Here is a 17,705-nt window from a genome sequence, read left to right on the forward strand (position 1 = left end):
ACTTGAGGGGAAACTACCCTCTTTTGTACTCCTTCCCAGTAGAACACTAGTCCAAAGGGTAATGTCCACTTTTACCTTATTCCTCTTTTGCTCAGCTCCCTGATGATTGGGCCCATTTGGTGGCGCTGGGTTAGCGTGCTGTTCGCCAGGTCTTGGAAAAGCGAAACTTGTTGGCCCTTGTAAAGCACTGGCTGCCCTCAAGACCGCTTCTTTCTGGCCGTATTGTGCGAATACCGCTAGGACATCCTGTGGTCTTGCATTAGGGCCCTTGTTTTGTCGTCCCACCCTGTGAACCCGGTCCAATTCCACTTTCGCTGGGTCTGCTTCGCCCAGCAGGTCAGAAAAGACCCCTGGACTTCCTCCTTCAACTCACTGGTTTGTATCGATTTTGCGAGCAGTTTCAGTCTGATATTGATTCTCCTCGACCTATTTTCCATGTCGTCTATTTGTATTTCGAGATTCTGCATAGCAACATTTAGTTGTCCAATAGCCTCGCTTTTTGCCGTGACCTCTTTGTCTACCTCCTGCAGCCCTCCTTCAAGGAAGTCAGTCCTTTCCACTAGTTGACCCACCTCCTGCTTCATGTCTGCCAGCGCCACGTTGAGGTCTGATTGCAGTAACTGAAATTGCTCCTGGAACGTCTTGGCCCGCATTTCCTGGAGGGGACTGCATTTCCCCATGGAAGTCCTGTCTGGTCATTGGGGCTGTTAACTCTCCTGCTGTTTGGTCCTTTCGCTCCAGCACCTGGTCTGGATTTTTCTTGCCCAGGTCCCTTGTCTCCAGGGATGGACACATGGTGGGGGGGGTGCCCAGCGTTTTTGGGGCCCTGCCCTTGGGTTTAGCTGACATTTATGCCCCTGGGCTCTGCCTCTTCCTTTGATTTTCTTTGGGTCAGTGGGTAGGCCTTGGCTGTTATATTACTGCCTGGCGCTGTAAGGGTGTCCTTCCCGATTCCTCCGGCGCTAGTGCGTCAGGTTGAGTAACTATCCGCTACCCGGCCCCCACGTTCTTATGGGCCCCTTTATTGGGCTGTGCTCTTTATGCTTCAGGGCCGCGCACCTGTGCTTCTGGGACACCTCCCGGGGTTGAGGGCCAGTCTTTAAGGGCTCACTTCCTGGGTGTCCTTCTCTGGTTCTCTTATCTCGCAGGCCGGGTCCACACCTGCCGGCCTGTGTCTTTGCTTTGGTCCTGTAGGGTATTTTGTGGAGATTTGGGGCCTGACGGTATTTTATTACCGCCGAAAAATAACTTAGCAATAATCACTCCTTGTATTCAGATTGGGCCATGTGCAACAATAATACAGTGGACATGCATTATTTCAGCACCCAGACATGCATATTTGGTATGCGTGGTTGGTATGCGTGGTTGGTGGTATTTTGGTGAGCATAATTCCCTTGCTTTATTTGTGGCCCCAATGTCCAGAATCCCTTATCTTTGCTTAGATTTTTCGTGTAATCACTAGAGAGACCTCAGACCTACATTTCAGGAATACCACATTTTCAGTGTGTTAGTGTTAGTGTGCCACCATGGGCGATCTCACTGACTTATTTACGACAGAGAGCTATATGTGGTAATTTTGTGGTAATTTCCACTACCTTATATACGGTAGGGAACTATGTCCAGAGAGTCCCTCTTCCCGTTGGCTCATGTACCTCCAACGAGCTATGCTACAAACAATCACTCTCAACTGTCCATACTGAATATGATCATGCACACATCTGTCTTAAAATGACAATTGCACTGTTTAAAAATCTCCCCTCATCATCAGCACTGTATTGGTAAATATAAAATACACCACCCGTCTGCTTTCAAATATTTTTCTGTATTATAAAAGTTGCATTTAAACACGATCTCACTCTTTACAGAAATAAATAAAATAGCACAGTAACAGCATTGTCTGTGATACACTGAAAAGAGAGTGGCGGAGAAAAGAACTCGATTTGCAACATTAACATGTGATTAAGGCACCGGAATCTCCTTTCCTACTCTGACTGAATATTCTCGTACACACTCAGCTCCCACACTTATGTAATTACCTTATCTGTTCAGCCCGAGTTTTCTTCAGCTGTTCTCTTTCTGAATGCGGCTCCCTTGAAGATTAACCCCAGTGAAAAGGAGCGCCTTTCATTCTCAAACCGGGGTCATTGCCTGGAACTCTCAGCTTTTTCAGCAGAAATGCTCCAACCAGGAAAAAACAGGTTCTTCTCCCAGCTCTCCCAATCTCCACTGTCCTTCCCTCCTCAAACTCCCCCCAGCAAAACCCTAATCACTGCCTCTAGCATGATACTTGCTATGACGCTGCTCCAATCAGAATCAATCATGCCATCTCCTCCCTCTCTACACAATGGCTCATTTTTATAGTAATACTTTGTAACCAACTGATTTCCTGTTCTTTCGAGCCCTTTTGCTTCCTGTAGTTATGTGGACAGAGCAGCAGAGAAAACGAAGAAAAAAAAATTGAATGTGCGTTTAAAAGTTCACTTTCAGAGTAGGCCTATTTCTGCAGTGGAGACACATTTTTATTAGTGGATTATGTTAACTTCAGTTTCATTAGTCAGGTTAGTTATGAGTAATGTTAGTTATTAATTTTCAAATGTGTCTCTTGCACCATAGGCATTTCAGGTGAAAAATAGTGTGCATTTTTGAATGTGCACGTGTGCTTTTAACTGTAAAAATAGATTTGCATCTTATATGTTAAAATCGTTTTTGACTGAATAGCCTGTCTTTCCTTGTTAATCTGGTAACACATCTAGCAATGCACCGCACCCTTGTGGTGGTGCTGCATAAAAAAAATTGCTACCTGTGCAGTAGTGCTGTACTCTGTGCTGTAACACGCCAAATATCCTTACAGTCCTCCGGGGCCTCCCTCTCTCCGGTGAGTATCCGGCTGGGGCACGTCTTTCGCTGCCTTGTCTCCCCCCGACGAGACGCCCCTCTGTCCCACTATGCGTGAGGTAAGGCAGTGCGCGCCTCTCAGCTTCCCATCTGGTCCGCCCGCTGTTCGGCCTTGCTCCTCACTTCTTCGGCCCTCTGGGCTGGATGGAGTCAACTGACCAGCTATGAGTGGGACCGGTCGCTGCTTTTCTCTCTTCTGCCCCTCTGGTCTGTCAATAGACACCGACCTCACTCCTCGCCTCCTTGGTCCCCCAGGCAGACAGTGCACCGGCATCCCGCTATGTGAGGACACAGCCGCGGTGCGTCCTTCCACTTCCCATCTGGTCCTCCTTTCATTACTGGCTTCACACCTCGCGTCTTGGCCCCTCTGGCCTCAGGACACTGGGTTTTTTCCACTCGTTGGGCCACCTCTCTCTCAGCGCGTCTTGGCCTCACCAGATCTCACAGCCACAGAACCTTTGTCGCTAGTGGCCCCTCAATGCTTGTGCCTGCTTGGTCCTTTGGCTCCCACGCCTGGTATTCCTCTCTAGGGGGTCCTGCTCTGCTTCCACAGCCCTCTGCCGGGCTGGTGGAACTGCCTTGTGCTACCCTTTGGCTGAGGAGCTGCCGTCGACACGTCTACCTGTGACGGTGACCATCTTGGAATCCAAAAATAATCCTTTTAAAACACTTTGCATCGCACACATTGCACTGCATGGGCAGGGAGCAGAATTCCTTTGATCAAAAATCACCATCTACCAACCACGAAGGACACTTCAATCGAGTAATAACATACTGATCGAAGCCACACGCTATGAGAAAAACCAATACGGGGCACAGATTTTTCAACCCTCATAGCAGAACTACGGAACTCCATCCCCAAAGAAATCTGGGCAACAGTAGGCAACAGAATACCACTTAATGTTCAGTAAACTGTTATAAACATGCCTTTTGTTAGGCAGAAACCTATGCAGTTCCCTTGGGGACCACTGCAAAAGATTTAGGAATACAGGTGTTGGCAGTAAACCCACTTGGTAGCAGTCTGTACCACCCAGATTTACCTGGTAGCTGTGGCTGAGCAATCGGACTTCCCTCAAGAAGAGTTAGGCAGTATGTAAAGTATACACAATAGGCACTCAGACACAATAGCACAAGCAAACACTGACCAGAGCTTTGGTATCAAGGTATATAATTATTTATTTAAAAACACACTTATTGAAACACTCCAGCACTATCATTGTAAATCACTCTAAACACAGTTACTATTATTATATCTACATCCCTTATTCCTTATCAGACAAGTCTTAGTTAACACCACTTATTTCCAGACAGAGGTGAGCGCTTAACTATAGATGGCACTCCAATAAGTTAACGAAAAAGGGAGGGAAAAAGGCAGAATGTAGGAAAATACACCACACTAATACTTAGGAACACTTAAGCAAGGCAGGAAAGTCAAAAGTTACTTGTGAGCCAAAGTCCATAGGCCGGGCCCACTCTTGGAGAGAGCAGGGCACAAATGCACCCAAGATCACACAATGACAACAGGCTCAAAAAGTCTTGCAGGGAGTTCAGAAAGGTTTTAGGTAGGCTCAGAAAAGTTTAGCCAGGGTGTCCCAGGCTAACCCAGGTTCGAACCCCGGGGGCTAACTCTACCCCGTACAGTCGGTTGCAAGGGAAGCCAGGCGGAACACGGTACCTTAAGTGGAAAGGATCCTCCAGCGGGGGCAGTTGTTCCTGGCAGCGGGTGCAAGTTGCGGCGTCATCCAGAGGAAGAGAAGATCTCGACGTGGAGGAAAGATGAAGGTCGTTGCACTGCCAGGGAAGAAACCAGCTGCAGAGTATTCCGGTTAAAGGTACTACCCTTTGATTCGCGGTAGTGGTAAAACGTGGTATCCTGGTTGCTGGGGTGCTTGCCACAGGCAAGGCGGCCACGAGATGCAGGAAGCGAAAAAGGAAGCAGACTGGTTAACCCCACCAGTCGAAGAAAGAAGACTCTCCGGGCTGGAGATCTCCTCTGTCGTTGGGAAAAGTGGTGAGACGGTTCAGCAGGGCTCCACCGGTGGTGTTGTCGTAGCAGGTCGGCTCAGCTTCTCCCTCGTCGGATTCTTAGGTCCTGTGGCGACTTCTCAAGTTCCAGTCCCCAAAGCCCTGCTTTTATGCAGAAAACCCCCATTCACTCGGCCCAGCTGTCACTCAAACATGCTAAGTGGTGAGCCGGCCGGCTCACCACTTGGGCCAATCAGGACGGAGTGCGACTTGAGTTGCCTAGGCAACTCAATCCAGGGTACCTAAATCCCCCTACACCCCTCCTAAGTACCCCAGACAGAGTGGCACCACTTTGGAGGGCTTCTGTGGAGAAGCCCGCCAAAAAGTGGAACAAAGGGCTCAACTTGGGTTGGAGTCACAGAAGCGAACACAAACGCCATTTTAGAACCGAGTTCTGGCAAAAAATACCAACCGGAGAATTAATATTAAATAAATAAACCGGCGGTATGTTCGAGGCTATAGGAATTAAATAATTAAAGTTGGTAGCCCCAAAAATCCAGCAAAGCTGCTGGGGGACTCACTAGGTTAGGAAATTCAGCCTAAACAGAGAATTCTCCCTAACCTTTCCCTAACCTTTCCCTAACCTTTCCCTAACCTTTCTAATACACCAAGATAATAACTAACAACCCGGCCAGAGGCAACTGGACTGCAACATATAGTTAAAAAATTATCACTGTCACAAGATCTGGCACCCTCTCAACAAACTGCCCTCCACAGTAGACAGAATGACCAAATACATGAAATTGACCTATACGATGAAATGCAAGTCGCAGCAACACAGCACAATGGGCTAGTTTGCCATAACGGTGCAGGCTTTTTTTCACAACCATCACCAGATGATCGGCAATCGCAGATCGAATGAACGAACCATAGGTTCTCCAGCATGTAGTCTGGTATGGATTCACGTGCTCATGAATATTCCCAGTCAGGCTGGGAATCCTCTGTAAAACAAAAAAAGTTTCACGTTCACTCACAAACTGTATTTCTCCTTTAAACCAATCACTGTCCTCTGGGTCATACTGCCCCCATCCAATGACAGTCCTCTCCCTAAGCCCCTCCTCTCGTAGCCATCTTCAGACTTTTATTGCACGATAAAGTGTTGGGAGTCCTTGAGTTTGCGCTGCAAGCGAATTCTATGTTTTTTCGTGTTTTCGACAGAAAAAGATTCTATTTTTGTTAGAAAAGAGCCTGTATGCTCTCTTATCCATCTGCCGACAGCGGGGATCCGTTGTCGGTGAATTTCAGTGCCCTCAATGGTGAAGATCATTGAAGTGTCCAGAAGGCCATCGGACCTACTTCGACCATGACGGAGGAGAAGGAAGGAAGATCCCTCATCAAGTACTGCACCAAGTGCAGGGTGCGAAAAGTGTTTGTTGAAGACAAGCACCTACCATGTCTCAACTGCCTGCATCGAGATCACAAGGAAGGAGAATGCGAGACATGGCTCGGTTTCTCCAATAAGATGACAAAGGATAGGCACAGTAGACTGGCGGCGTGGCTGAACGCCAAGGCTTCTGCCCTGTGCTCTGAGCAGGGTCATGCGCGGTCTTCTAAGTCCTTTTGAGGGCGCCTCATCCGTGGGGGCCCAAGACAAGGCCAAGAACCGCAAGTCTGGATCCGCCGGGGTCGCAGCAGAAGCATGTCCCGCGGTGGACGGGGTGGTATCGACATCACCCTCCACCGCCATTGCCAGCCGGCAATCAAGCTCCTCCTCGAAAAGGAAATCATTCAAACTGGGTAAATTTCAGGAATAGCCCGAGAAGCCATGGATGGAGAAGAAGGCCAAAAAAGGCCGAACTGCCCAAGAAGGGCCAATCTGCCCAGGAAAAGAATTAGTCGACGATAGAGTTGGTGGCGCCTGCTCTCACGATGGCTAAGGGAGCTGACCCTTTGAAGGTAACCCCCACAGCGCAGAAAGTATCCCTGCCCTTAGGTGCAAAACTGCTGCAGTGACTTTGGCAAAGTCCGCTGGCACTCTGGAGAAGGGGACACTGTCTCAGAACCCAGTTCTGGCCCCTCGGGGTAGAAAAAAGGGGGGCGGTGGCAAGGAGGCCTTGGATCAGGCCATGGCCCAAACCATGTAAGTTTCATCCACGGACAACATAGACATGGAGTCCTTTTACACTGTACACGAGGACGTGGAAGTGGACGACGATGGCGCAGCGCCTAGTGTCCCGATCACGCCTTCTCAGCCAATGGATCTGTCTCCGGACATCTGTTAGGCAGAATCCTGTGCAGTTCCCTTAGGGAGCATTACAGAAGATTAAGACTACAGGTATGAGCAATAAATCCCCTTTGGTATCAGTCCGCACCACAAAGATTTAGTTGGTAGCTGCGGCTAAGCAGTCGGACTTATCTCAAGAGGGAGATGAGCAGTATTCAGGGTTTACACAATAGGGCTATAGTACTATGGTGCAAGGAAACACTGACCAAAGCATTGTATTAAAAAGAATATATACATTTATTTTACACACTTCTAGTTAGACACATCAATCACAGTTCTTAAAGCAAGTTAAAATCAGTCAAGAAAAGTATACACAAGTCCCTAGTTAAATTGTAGACAAGTTTGAGCAAGAGTGAAAACTGAGCGAAACGGCACAGTGAAAACCAAGCACAAATGGCACTCTAGCAATTTCTCACAAGGGAGTGAAAGGGCATGTTATACAGGAATATACTCTTAGGCACCCTAGCAACACTTCCCAATAAGTTTGTGAACAAGTTTAGGCAAGGCAGTACTTTAGCTTGTATTATGCTTAGGTGAAAACCGAGCAAAATGGCACTTCACAAGTTTTAAAAGTGGGACGGAAGAGGTAGTTATAAGAGTTAGGTGCACCAACACATTTCTAGTTGAGAAGCAATCTAGAGAGGGCAGTTGTAACAGATTCCACCAGAGTCAAGAGGCCTGTGCCAGAGTCAGTGGTACAGGGGAAAGCACCCAGGAGCAAAATGTTCTTGTAGCTGCAGTCAATTCTTTGTTAAACGATTCGAAAGGTTGGTTGCAGAAGGTGAAAGACAATGTTAGAAGATAGGGACGGCCAACCCAACAGGTAGGTAAAGGATTTAAAACACCTTTAGCGCTACCAAACGAAAAGGGCGGCCTGGCGGCACAAAGTACCTTAAAATGAAGAAGAGGCTCCTGCAGTGGCGGTTGTTCCTGGTAGTTCCTGCAGTTCGGGAGATCCAGCAGAGGAAGAGAGGCTCTCGTCGTGGAGGAAGGTTCGAGTTACTGCGCTACCCAGGGATGAAACCAGCCGCGGTGCTGCCAAACGAAATAAAAGGTACGCTCCTTTAAATCGCGGTCCCGGTGGACGGGTGCCTGGCTATCCGGTCTCCGAGTGCAGGGCACTGGCGATTCGACCAAGGCAGGTCCTGGAAGGCGCTTGGCAAACTGGTTGGCCCCACCAGCTCAAGGGAAGAAGGCTCTTGCAAATGAAGATCTTCTCTCGTCGTGTGGAGAAAAGTGGTGAGACGCTGCAGCAGAGCTACACCGGTGGTTCAGTTGTTGCAGATGTCTTTGGCTTCTCTCCTCTTCGGCTTCTTAGTTCCAGTGGCGACGTCTTGCTCTTCCAGTCCTCAGGACCCTGCTTTTATGCAAAAAGATCCCCATTCATACAGTCTAGCTGTCACTCACACAGTGGAGTGGTCATCCTGGCGGGAGACCCTCCAGCCTATCGGGGCAGAGTGCGACATGGGTTGCCGAGGCAACCCTGTCCAGGGGTCCTACTCCCCCTTCCACACAATGGATACACCCCAGACTCAGTAGCACCGTGAGGAGGGCTTCTGTGCAGAAGCCTGCCAAAAGGACGAACAAAGGATCCCCGACCTGGGTTAGGATTTTAGAGAAAGACCTGAGAAAGAATTTACATCAAAGTTCTGGTAAATAAAACCTACCATAGTAAAGTTAATATAAAAATAAACCGGCAGTATGTTAGAGGCTGTCAGTAAATGTTGTAGCCTCAAACAATGGGAAAATCCCAAAGGGAAATATTCGCGGTCGAATATTTTGGGTAGTAACCACTGCCACCAGCCATAAACTTTTGAGAGGGACTGTACGGTACCCTCTCGACAATGAACATAGGGAAAAAACTATTAACCCTTTCCAGTACCTCCATAGTAAGATGGGTTGTACTGGTTTTGTTCATAAAGAGTGACTAGTAAAGTCAATGTGGACTTTAAATGCCCTGGGAGACGGTAGTCAGTCCCAGGGTATGAAGTCTGTTTGGGGGTCGCTACGACACCCCCGTGTCACTGCACGGAGGGTGCTGTGTAACACATGTGGATAAAGATGTTTCCTATGAGGGTGAGATAAACCCCATAGGCATTAAACACAATAGAATAGCGTAGAACATACATAGCAAACATGCCTAAGAGTGGGAAAAAGAGTCTCACTCTTAGCAGGAGAAAAAAAAAACCCTTCAAATCCAGCAAAGCTGCTGGGGGACTCCATAAGTAAGGGAAATTAGCCATAGAATGAGAATTCTCCCTGACACTATCCTGTCGACCCTTCACACCCTGGTGTCGGAGATCCAGAAGAGGATGTCACAGGGCCCGGTTCCAATGGTCCCCCAGGCCACTGATCAGCCTCCAGCGAAGAGGAGGAAGCACCACCCGATGCCCCCATTTCAGCCTCCACATCCGTGTCGGGCACCCTCTCCCTCAGCAGACACGGGTACAGGGACGGACACGGCCACGTTGACGACGGACGGCGTCCCCACCTAATGAGGTGGGGTCGTTCCATTTCATGATTGCCAGAGCCTCACAGCTGTTCCAACTTGTGCCCGAAGAAACAGTTTCTTGTACCAGAGGCGCAAGGCCAAAAGGAAGACCATCATGGCGGATGGCGGTGCCCCTTCTGGATGACGTGTGGGAGGAGGGCCTGGCCCTCTTGAAGAACTCTTGCACGGCTCCAGCCAAACGGGATAGTCTGCAGAAGTACTACCAGGTGCCGGAATCCACACCTAAGTGCCTGAGGTCACAACCATCGCCCGATTCAGTGGTTTCAGCGGCCGTGAGAAAACTTTCGGCTAACCCATCCTCTTTGTCTTCAGTTCCTGCAGACAGCGAGGGGAAGAAGATGGATGTCATGGGAAGGAAGGTGATTTACACCGCGGAGTCCACCATCAAGGCGACAGATGCACTGGCGATCCTAGCCAGGTAAGACAGGGAGCTGTGGTAAAAGCTGGGTCCGATTTTGGAGTTCCTCCCCGACGACAGGAGGATGGAGGCAACCACTCTTTCCAGGAAGGCGAGGTAGTGTCTGATCACGCCATCACAATGGCGCTGGACATTGCCCACACAGGGTTCTTTGTCGCCAAGGCTGGATGAAGGACACAAATTTCCACCAGAAGGTCCAAGCGCCCAGGCCTACGGTGACTGAGGACAGCGTCACCCGCAGGGCAGGACGGCAGCGCCAAAGTAAGTCTGAACTGACCGGGAAGTCGAGCCCACCTGTGCACCCTGGTGGAAGGCTGGCTGACTGGGTTCGTCAGCGTGTGGGAAAACCTAACCACAGACGGATGGGTGGTGGATACTCTTGCCCAAGGACATACCCTGAAGTTTCAGAGCAAGTGTCCGCGGATCCCTCTGGTGGCCCGTCGGGAGCAGCACATCCCTCGGCTCTTGGAGGAGGTGCGGGCCATGCTGCGAAAAGGGGGATGGAGCTAGTTCCCCAGCGACTCCGGTGTGCTGGAGTCTATTCCAGATACTTTTTGGGTCGTAAAAAAGACTGCTTGATGTTGCTGGACCTGGAGGACGCCTACTTCCACATCCCCATTCCACATTCCCATTCATGAGAGAGACAATGTTTTTATGCTTCGTGGTGCAGGGGACAGCACTACCAGTTCAAGGCCCTACCTTTTGGCTTGAAGTTGGCCCCCAGAGTATTCATGAAGTGCCTGGCACCGGTGGCGGTTCATCTGCATCTATGGGATATTTACGTATACCCATGGCTCATCCAGGCCCGCTTGCGAGAGTTTGCCGTCGCACACATAGGCGACCGTCCAGCTGCTGACTGATCTGGAATTCTCCACCAACTGTCCAAAGTCCTGCTTGACACCATTGCAGAATGTGCTGTTCCTGGGAGCCAGACTCAATACGGTATCCTACCTGGTGTCACCCTTGGTGGAGAGGGTTGCAGCCGTTCAATGGAAGTTGCAGCGGCTGGTGTTGATGAAGACCGCCATGGTCCGAACCATCAAGTTGTTGCTCGGCATGATGTCGTCTTGCATCTAGCTTATCCCGCTCTGCAGGTTACAGATGCAACCTCTTTCTGGATGCTCGCTGGATACAGGTGTCCATAAGCTTCGCGGACGAGATCCCGCCCGACGAGGAGTTCCGTCAGGCGATAAGGTGGTGAGGCGTCTGCTCCAACATTGCCCGAGGCATAGGGTTTCAAAACCCCTCATACCAGTAGACTGTCACCACAGACACTTCCCTGGAAGGCTGGGGAGAACACACCGGGCATCTGCACGCCAGAGGCCTGTAGCTGCTGGAGGAGAAGGCTCTCCATATCAACATCCTGGAGCTACAGGCAGTGTTCTGGGCCCTCAAGCCATTCCTTCCGTCTCTGAAGGTGGTGAGGATCTTCATGGACAACACCACCACAATATTCTCCATCAGGAAACTGGGGCACTCGATCCCCAGCGCTCTCCAAGGAAGCGCAGGACTTGTGGCGCTGGGCCGTCGGACAAGAAATGTTCCTCTTCACCTAGCAGGAGTCAAGAACACCATTGCAGACTCCCTCAGTAGAGACCTGCGCTCCTGCCACAATTGGGAACTTGGCAGCTTCAGGTGGACTGCATCTACGTCAAGTGTTGCAGGCCCCATATAGATCTTTTAGCAACGCCGGCAAACTCCAAATGCCAGAAGTTTGCCAGCCGATTCCACCACCCGAGGAGCCTGGGGGATGCGTTCTCCTTCCTGTGGGAAGGCCTGTTTCTGTACCCATTTACTCTGTTGCCTCGCCTGCTACGAGTCATGAACACACCCAGGCAATGCCAATGCAGGATGATACTCATCGCCCTGCATGGCCGAGGCAGATTTGGTACCCGGAATTTCTCGGCCTATTAACGTCGCCTCCTGTCAAGCTTCAATTGGTACCGGATCTTCTCACCAGAGGAGGCGCAATCCTTCACCACGACCCTGCGACCCTGGATCGTTGACCCACAGGCCTTGGCTCCTGCAGCCCTGGAGTTTGGACGGTATGAGTTGCCTGCGGATTCAAGGGAGTTAGTCGACTTTTAAGTGCTACGGTCACAAGTGTAAACACTCGCTACGTGGTGCCGGTCTCAGAAGATTACCCCTCTGAGGGTCACGGCCCAGCAGATTCTTCCAACTTGCTATCCTTGGCCAAGGCCGGACTGATTCACGCCTCTATCAAGATACACCAGGTCTCCAGCAAGATCTTCACATTGGTCTCATTGACTGGTAAAGGAGTTCCTCAAGGGACTGTTTTGATCGTTCCTGCCGGTGAAGGCCCCTTCCCCAGCGTGGGAACGCAGTGGTGCTGACAAGGTTCTTGGGGGCGCCCTTCGAGCCTATGCATCGGGCCCCTCTCAAGTTCCTCCCGTGGAAAACCGCTTTCCTTTTGGCCATCACCTCTGCCAGGAGGGTAAGTGAAATCCAGGCCCTATCCTGCAAACAGCCATACCTGACTTTCCACGAATCAAGGGTGGTGCTCTAGACGTACTCCTCTTTTATGCCGAGAAGTTCAGTCGGAATTCCACCTCAACGAGCCTTTGGTGTAACCTGTTTTTTTCCCAAAGCCTTCATCACCGGCTGAAAGGTCCTTGCACTCACTGGACATTGAAGTTCTACGTGACACGCACAAAGGATTTTCGGAAGACTTGCAACTGTTTGTGAACTTTGCTCCTGTGAACCATGGGAAGGCCTTGCCTAAGGATTCCATCTCAAGGTGGCTCTCCGGCTGCATCACACACTGTCATCTGTTGGCGAACCGACCGCAGCCCTGCCGTCCGAGAGCCCACTCCACCAGATTGATCGCTGGAACAACAGCGTTCCTGTCTGGTGTGCCCCTGCTGGACATCTGCAGGGCGGCTACATGGAGGTCCATGCACATCTTCACGAAATGCTACTGCGTCGACAGGAGGAGTCCAGAGTCGGCCAAACAGTTCTACGCAACCGGTTTGCTTTAGAGGAGTCTCTTCCAAAGGTAAGAGTTGATTGCTTCTGTTGAGCCTTGCCAACTTCATTGGTTGTGTAATGGTGTACTGCTATGTATTCGTTATTCATGAGCATTTGACTCCATGCCAGTCCCCATGCTGGAGAAGGAATACATTATTTTCCTGTAAATATTGTTCTCCAACATGGGTCTAGCATGGATTCATATGCAAAGCCGTCCCCTTTGCGGCTCTTCTTGGTCATACTGCCACTTTACGTGATTACCAAATCTGAAGATGGCTGCCAGTGGAGGGGATTAGGGAGAGGCGTGTCATTGGATGGGGGCAGTATGAAGCAGAGGACAGTATTTGGTTTAAAGCAGAAATACAGTTTGTAAGTGAAAGTGAAAATGTTTTTTTCTTTTAGTAAGGCTTCCCAGCCCAACGATGGGGAGTATTCATGGGCATGTTAGTCCATGCCAGACCCATGCTGGTGAACAATAGTTACAGGTAAGTAACTTGTTCCTTTCCAATGTTAGCTGGTCACCATTTATGCCTGTATTTTCCAATTTGCGCTGTCACCCATGAGTATTGCCATTAACCGTAGTGGGACAGAAAGAGGGGAGCACTGACAAGACACAATAAAATCCAGGGAACAAACAAGATTGACAGTATAGTAGATTTACATATAGTAGAGGATTGTTGTAAGCAGTGTGTCGATGGAGAAGAAGGTGCTGTGGCGGGGGAATGCTAGCTAACAACTCAAAGGCTCTTCAAACGAAAGCATATTCTTTTTAAGGAAGTTCTCGAGCCCATTAAAGTGGGGATGGATTTGATGGTGTGGGGATAAGTAGTTGAGCGCAAATAGGATGAATGAATGGAAGTGAGAGGTAGCGCATAGAGGAGGAGGCAGAGAAGAGCTTTAGATTGTAGACTGCAATTGTGCGAGAGAGGGAGTTAGCAAGCTGTGATTACACATTGAACATCTATCCAACCCAAAGGTGATTTGCATCTTTATTGTAAATTCTGCTGTCTTTTGTTTAAATTACTTGTTTGTGTTTCTTTATTTTATTCATTTCCTAGAGAGTACTGGATTCAGAAGAGCAAGTATTGGTTATGTATCACAGATATTGGGAAGAATATAGTCGGGGAGCAGACTATATGGACTGTCTGTACAGGTACTGTGGAAGCAGATTTCCAGTATTATGCTTTTGACCAGATGTTTTGTGGGCAGTAAAGCCTGCATCTTTTTTTATGGTACGATTACCAACGCTTGTTTTCTGGTCATACTTTATAGATGTCTTGTTCATAATACTTTTCCTCTGCTCGTCTTTACCCTGTCCTTTTGCCAGAAGGACTGTAATTACTTTTAAGGTGCCATGCAAACCACTGTACTTCAGAGCAACATTTGTACAGCTCATAGATTGGGGACCTGGGTTTGAACCTAGTGAGCGCTACAGCTACATGGCCCCTCAATTAACTGGGTCCCAGTTTTTGATCCACTCCACCAGTGTAACTTTTAATGTGTTCAGTGAACACTGCATTACATACCGGAGGTATCTTCCCTGCCTTTTTGGGTGATATGAGATAACCAATTGAATGGTTATTGTTTGTATCTATTCCTTCTGTTTCTACAAGATATACTGTCATTAATATATTTCTTGTTTTGAGCTTTTGTATACTGGAAATCTATTAACCTACTGTATAGGAAATGCAGTCCATTCTCAAGAGGCTGCTTGCTAAAACAACAGGTCTTGTACCATGGCAATTGTTGCAGCGTGTGCTGATTAGAATTACTGTTACAGTACATTCAAAAACTAGACTAGAACCATACAACCGTACATAAGGGTTACTGTTCATACTTGTTGGAAAGATCCTGCTAGCAGTGTAAGACACTGGAAAGTCATGTTAGGGGGTCTCCAACATGTGCCCTCTTCCAACATGTGTCCTGGAGCAGAGCTTCAGCAGACTCTCCAAGCCACTTTTCTTTTTGTCTGATACATTTTCTTGAAGTACATATCCTAGAATGCATGGGGAATATTTGCATGTACTAAACCTAATGCAGGCATCCTGAGCTTACAAAGGTAGTTAGATGGAAATGCGTCATATACGCTGCATAGATGGAAACAAACTCTCCCACCCCATCATCCCCACATTCATTAACATCTGAAAGCTATTGCTACACGGTCGATGGGATAAAAACAATGAAATTACAGTAAATTCCCCCAGAGGCTGCTTGCTGAAACAGTCATGTTGCCATTGGGATGTACAGGATAGTTAGGTGGTAGGCATCATGTGTCTCAGGGCAGTGTTGCAGTTGGGACACTGACATTACCTTTTTTCCCGTTTGAGGACTAGATTTCCCAGGATGCATGGGTATATTGGCATGTGGTAGACCGCATCCTGAGCTTGCACAGGTAGTTGGAAAGGTGTTCCATTCTTCACACAAAACAATTTGCACTTCTTGAGGAGAAAACCCTCCCGCAGGTCTGCTCCACAAATGTGACTTTATCCTATTTGGTGGACTTTGTTATAGGGAAGACATTCAGTAAGCAGGACACCTGATTTGCAAGACTTGTGACTTGGACTTCCTTTAATGTATACTTGTTTTATGGGATAAAGTATAGTGCAAAGCCATTACGTTGTTATTGATGCAATAGGGGAAAAAAGAAATAAAGAAATACTATATTTAGATATTGTGGGCCTTACTCGGCATACTGTATTTACTCTTACATCCCGTCCCCTTTCCTCCATACTGCATGGGGTGTCCCTTCCTAGGGACGGGAGACAGAACCTTTTTCACCAGAAAAAAACATCTTCCCCTTTAAGGGTGTGGCCCTGGGTGCATGCGCTGCCCTGACTCCGCCCTCCGGTGCCACACCTCCGTCCCCTTTTCCACGTCGACTGGAACAGGCAGAATTCACTAGCGCTCCTGGGTTTGGCTTCGGCCATGTAATTCCACGCGCATATACTACTTCTCTTCTGTCTATTTTGTCTTTTTATCATTCAGGTACTCGGTCCTCAGGCGTCACGCTCTTCCCTGTCGCATGTCGACTTCTACAGGGTTCAGTAGGTGTCCATCCTGCAATGGTCTCTTTCCAACTAAAGATACCCACGTCTCTGCCTGCGTTGCCTTGACCCAGACCACTGCTGGCAAACTTGTACCGTGTGCGATGCGCTCTCCTCGAGGTCTCTGAAGAACAGACTAGCCAGGTGGAGGGAGCTCTTCCAGAGATCGCCTCCAAAGGACCTAAAGGACTTCGTCTATCATTGATCCAAGCCCAAGGTAGGGCCGCCCTTTTCCAGCGCACCCCGCAAGGGAGACTCCTTCCCAAGGACTCGCCCTCACGGCAGGGACCGCTCAGGTCCTCGTACCAGCACAAATACCGAGGCTACATCAGCTACCGGCCGACAGGCAGAGGGATAAATAGATCCTCCCGGTGACAATGCTGAGGGACCGGAAGGTTCTTTTACCGGGTCTTCATCCGAGAGGCCACGCCCTAGTACCGGCAACATGTCAGAAGGGGCGCCTATACGCAGTTCTACCGTCAGATCTGCCGAGGGCGAAGTGCCTACTAGCCCCCGGCCTGAGGAACCGGGTAGTCCCCATGATCCACACTGAAGAGTTCTGGGCGGGGTGGGGCCCAGTGAGCCGAGCAACACGACGCAGCCACGTGGAAGGCAGCTCAACAAAATAGCCGCTGTGCCAGACATTTCTGACATCCGCCTGATACCGCACCAAGGCAGGTAGCAGTTGGAGGAATGTGTGTCTAGGTGGGACTGGTGTCAACCAAGTATGTGGCCTACAGCCTACCTTTCATTTGCGAAGGGCAGGTTCCTGCCGCCCGTTACCCTGTCAATATCGCCTACCACTCCGGCCTGCGAGGACAGATTTTTTTTAAAGGTTCCTCTGGCTCATGAAATCTCCTCAGATGGGGGTCATCCTCGGGGACGCCATCAGGGACGTGCTCCCGCCAATGGCCTGGCACTGCAGGCCCCAGTACAGACACCCCTGGCCCCTGTTCAGCCTCAGCCGCCCGCTCCGGCCCCCAGACCGATTATGCAGGCGGCTTCGTACCAGCCTCTGCTGCAGCCTCCGGCACCAGTATCCACACCCCAGCCTTCGGCTCCCTGCACCCTTCCACTGGAGCCGGACCAACCAGACCCTCGGGTGGACACGGATAAGGAGGAGGACCCCGACACACCATGGTCGGCCAAGGCCATTCCTTGAACGTCTTGCAGGGCTGGCAGAGTACTTGGGCCTTCCTCAGCCCGAGGTTGAGCAACCAGCAGAGGGGGTCCTCACCGAAGTCCTCACGCTGCGTCCCACAGCAAGAACGGGGATCCCGATGCAGAAGGACGTGGTCGTCTTGGCCAAGAAGGGCTGGCTCAAGCCCCACTCGGTACAGACGGTCAAACGACTTCTGGCCGCCAAGTACAGGCAGATGGAGGGGGATGCACTCCTGCTATTGGCCCACTCTCATCCGCATTGTTCGTTGATCGCTGCGGCATCACTATACTCGAAGCCTCAGTCATCTTCTGCCTCTTCCTCTGCAGCGCTGCTAGGTCAGGAGGAGAAAATCTTGGAGGCGTACGGGAAGAAGCTGTATTCCAACGCGTCCCTGCATCTTCGTCAAGCCAACGCGGATGCCATGCTGGCAGCCGTTA

General features: G+C 49.8%; 1 protein-coding gene across 1 annotated transcript in view; it reads left to right on the forward strand.

Moving 5' to 3' along the window:
• CUL2 (cullin 2) overlaps positions 1-17,705 on the forward strand; it is a 1,882,542-nt gene that overhangs the window by 447,625 nt on the left and 1,417,212 nt on the right. The window contains exon 5 of the mRNA XM_069648039.1: positions 14,121-14,215. Coding sequence (XP_069504140.1) covers positions 14,121-14,215 — 95 coding nt within the window. The remainder of the gene's footprint in view (positions 1-14,120; positions 14,216-17,705) is intronic.

Source organism: Ambystoma mexicanum, chromosome 2q (genome assembly GCF_040938575.1).
Source record: "Ambystoma mexicanum isolate Mex_15411 chromosome 2q, UKY_AmexF1_1, whole genome shotgun sequence".
Classification (NCBI taxonomy): Eukaryota; Metazoa; Chordata; class Amphibia; order Caudata; family Ambystomatidae; genus Ambystoma; species Ambystoma mexicanum.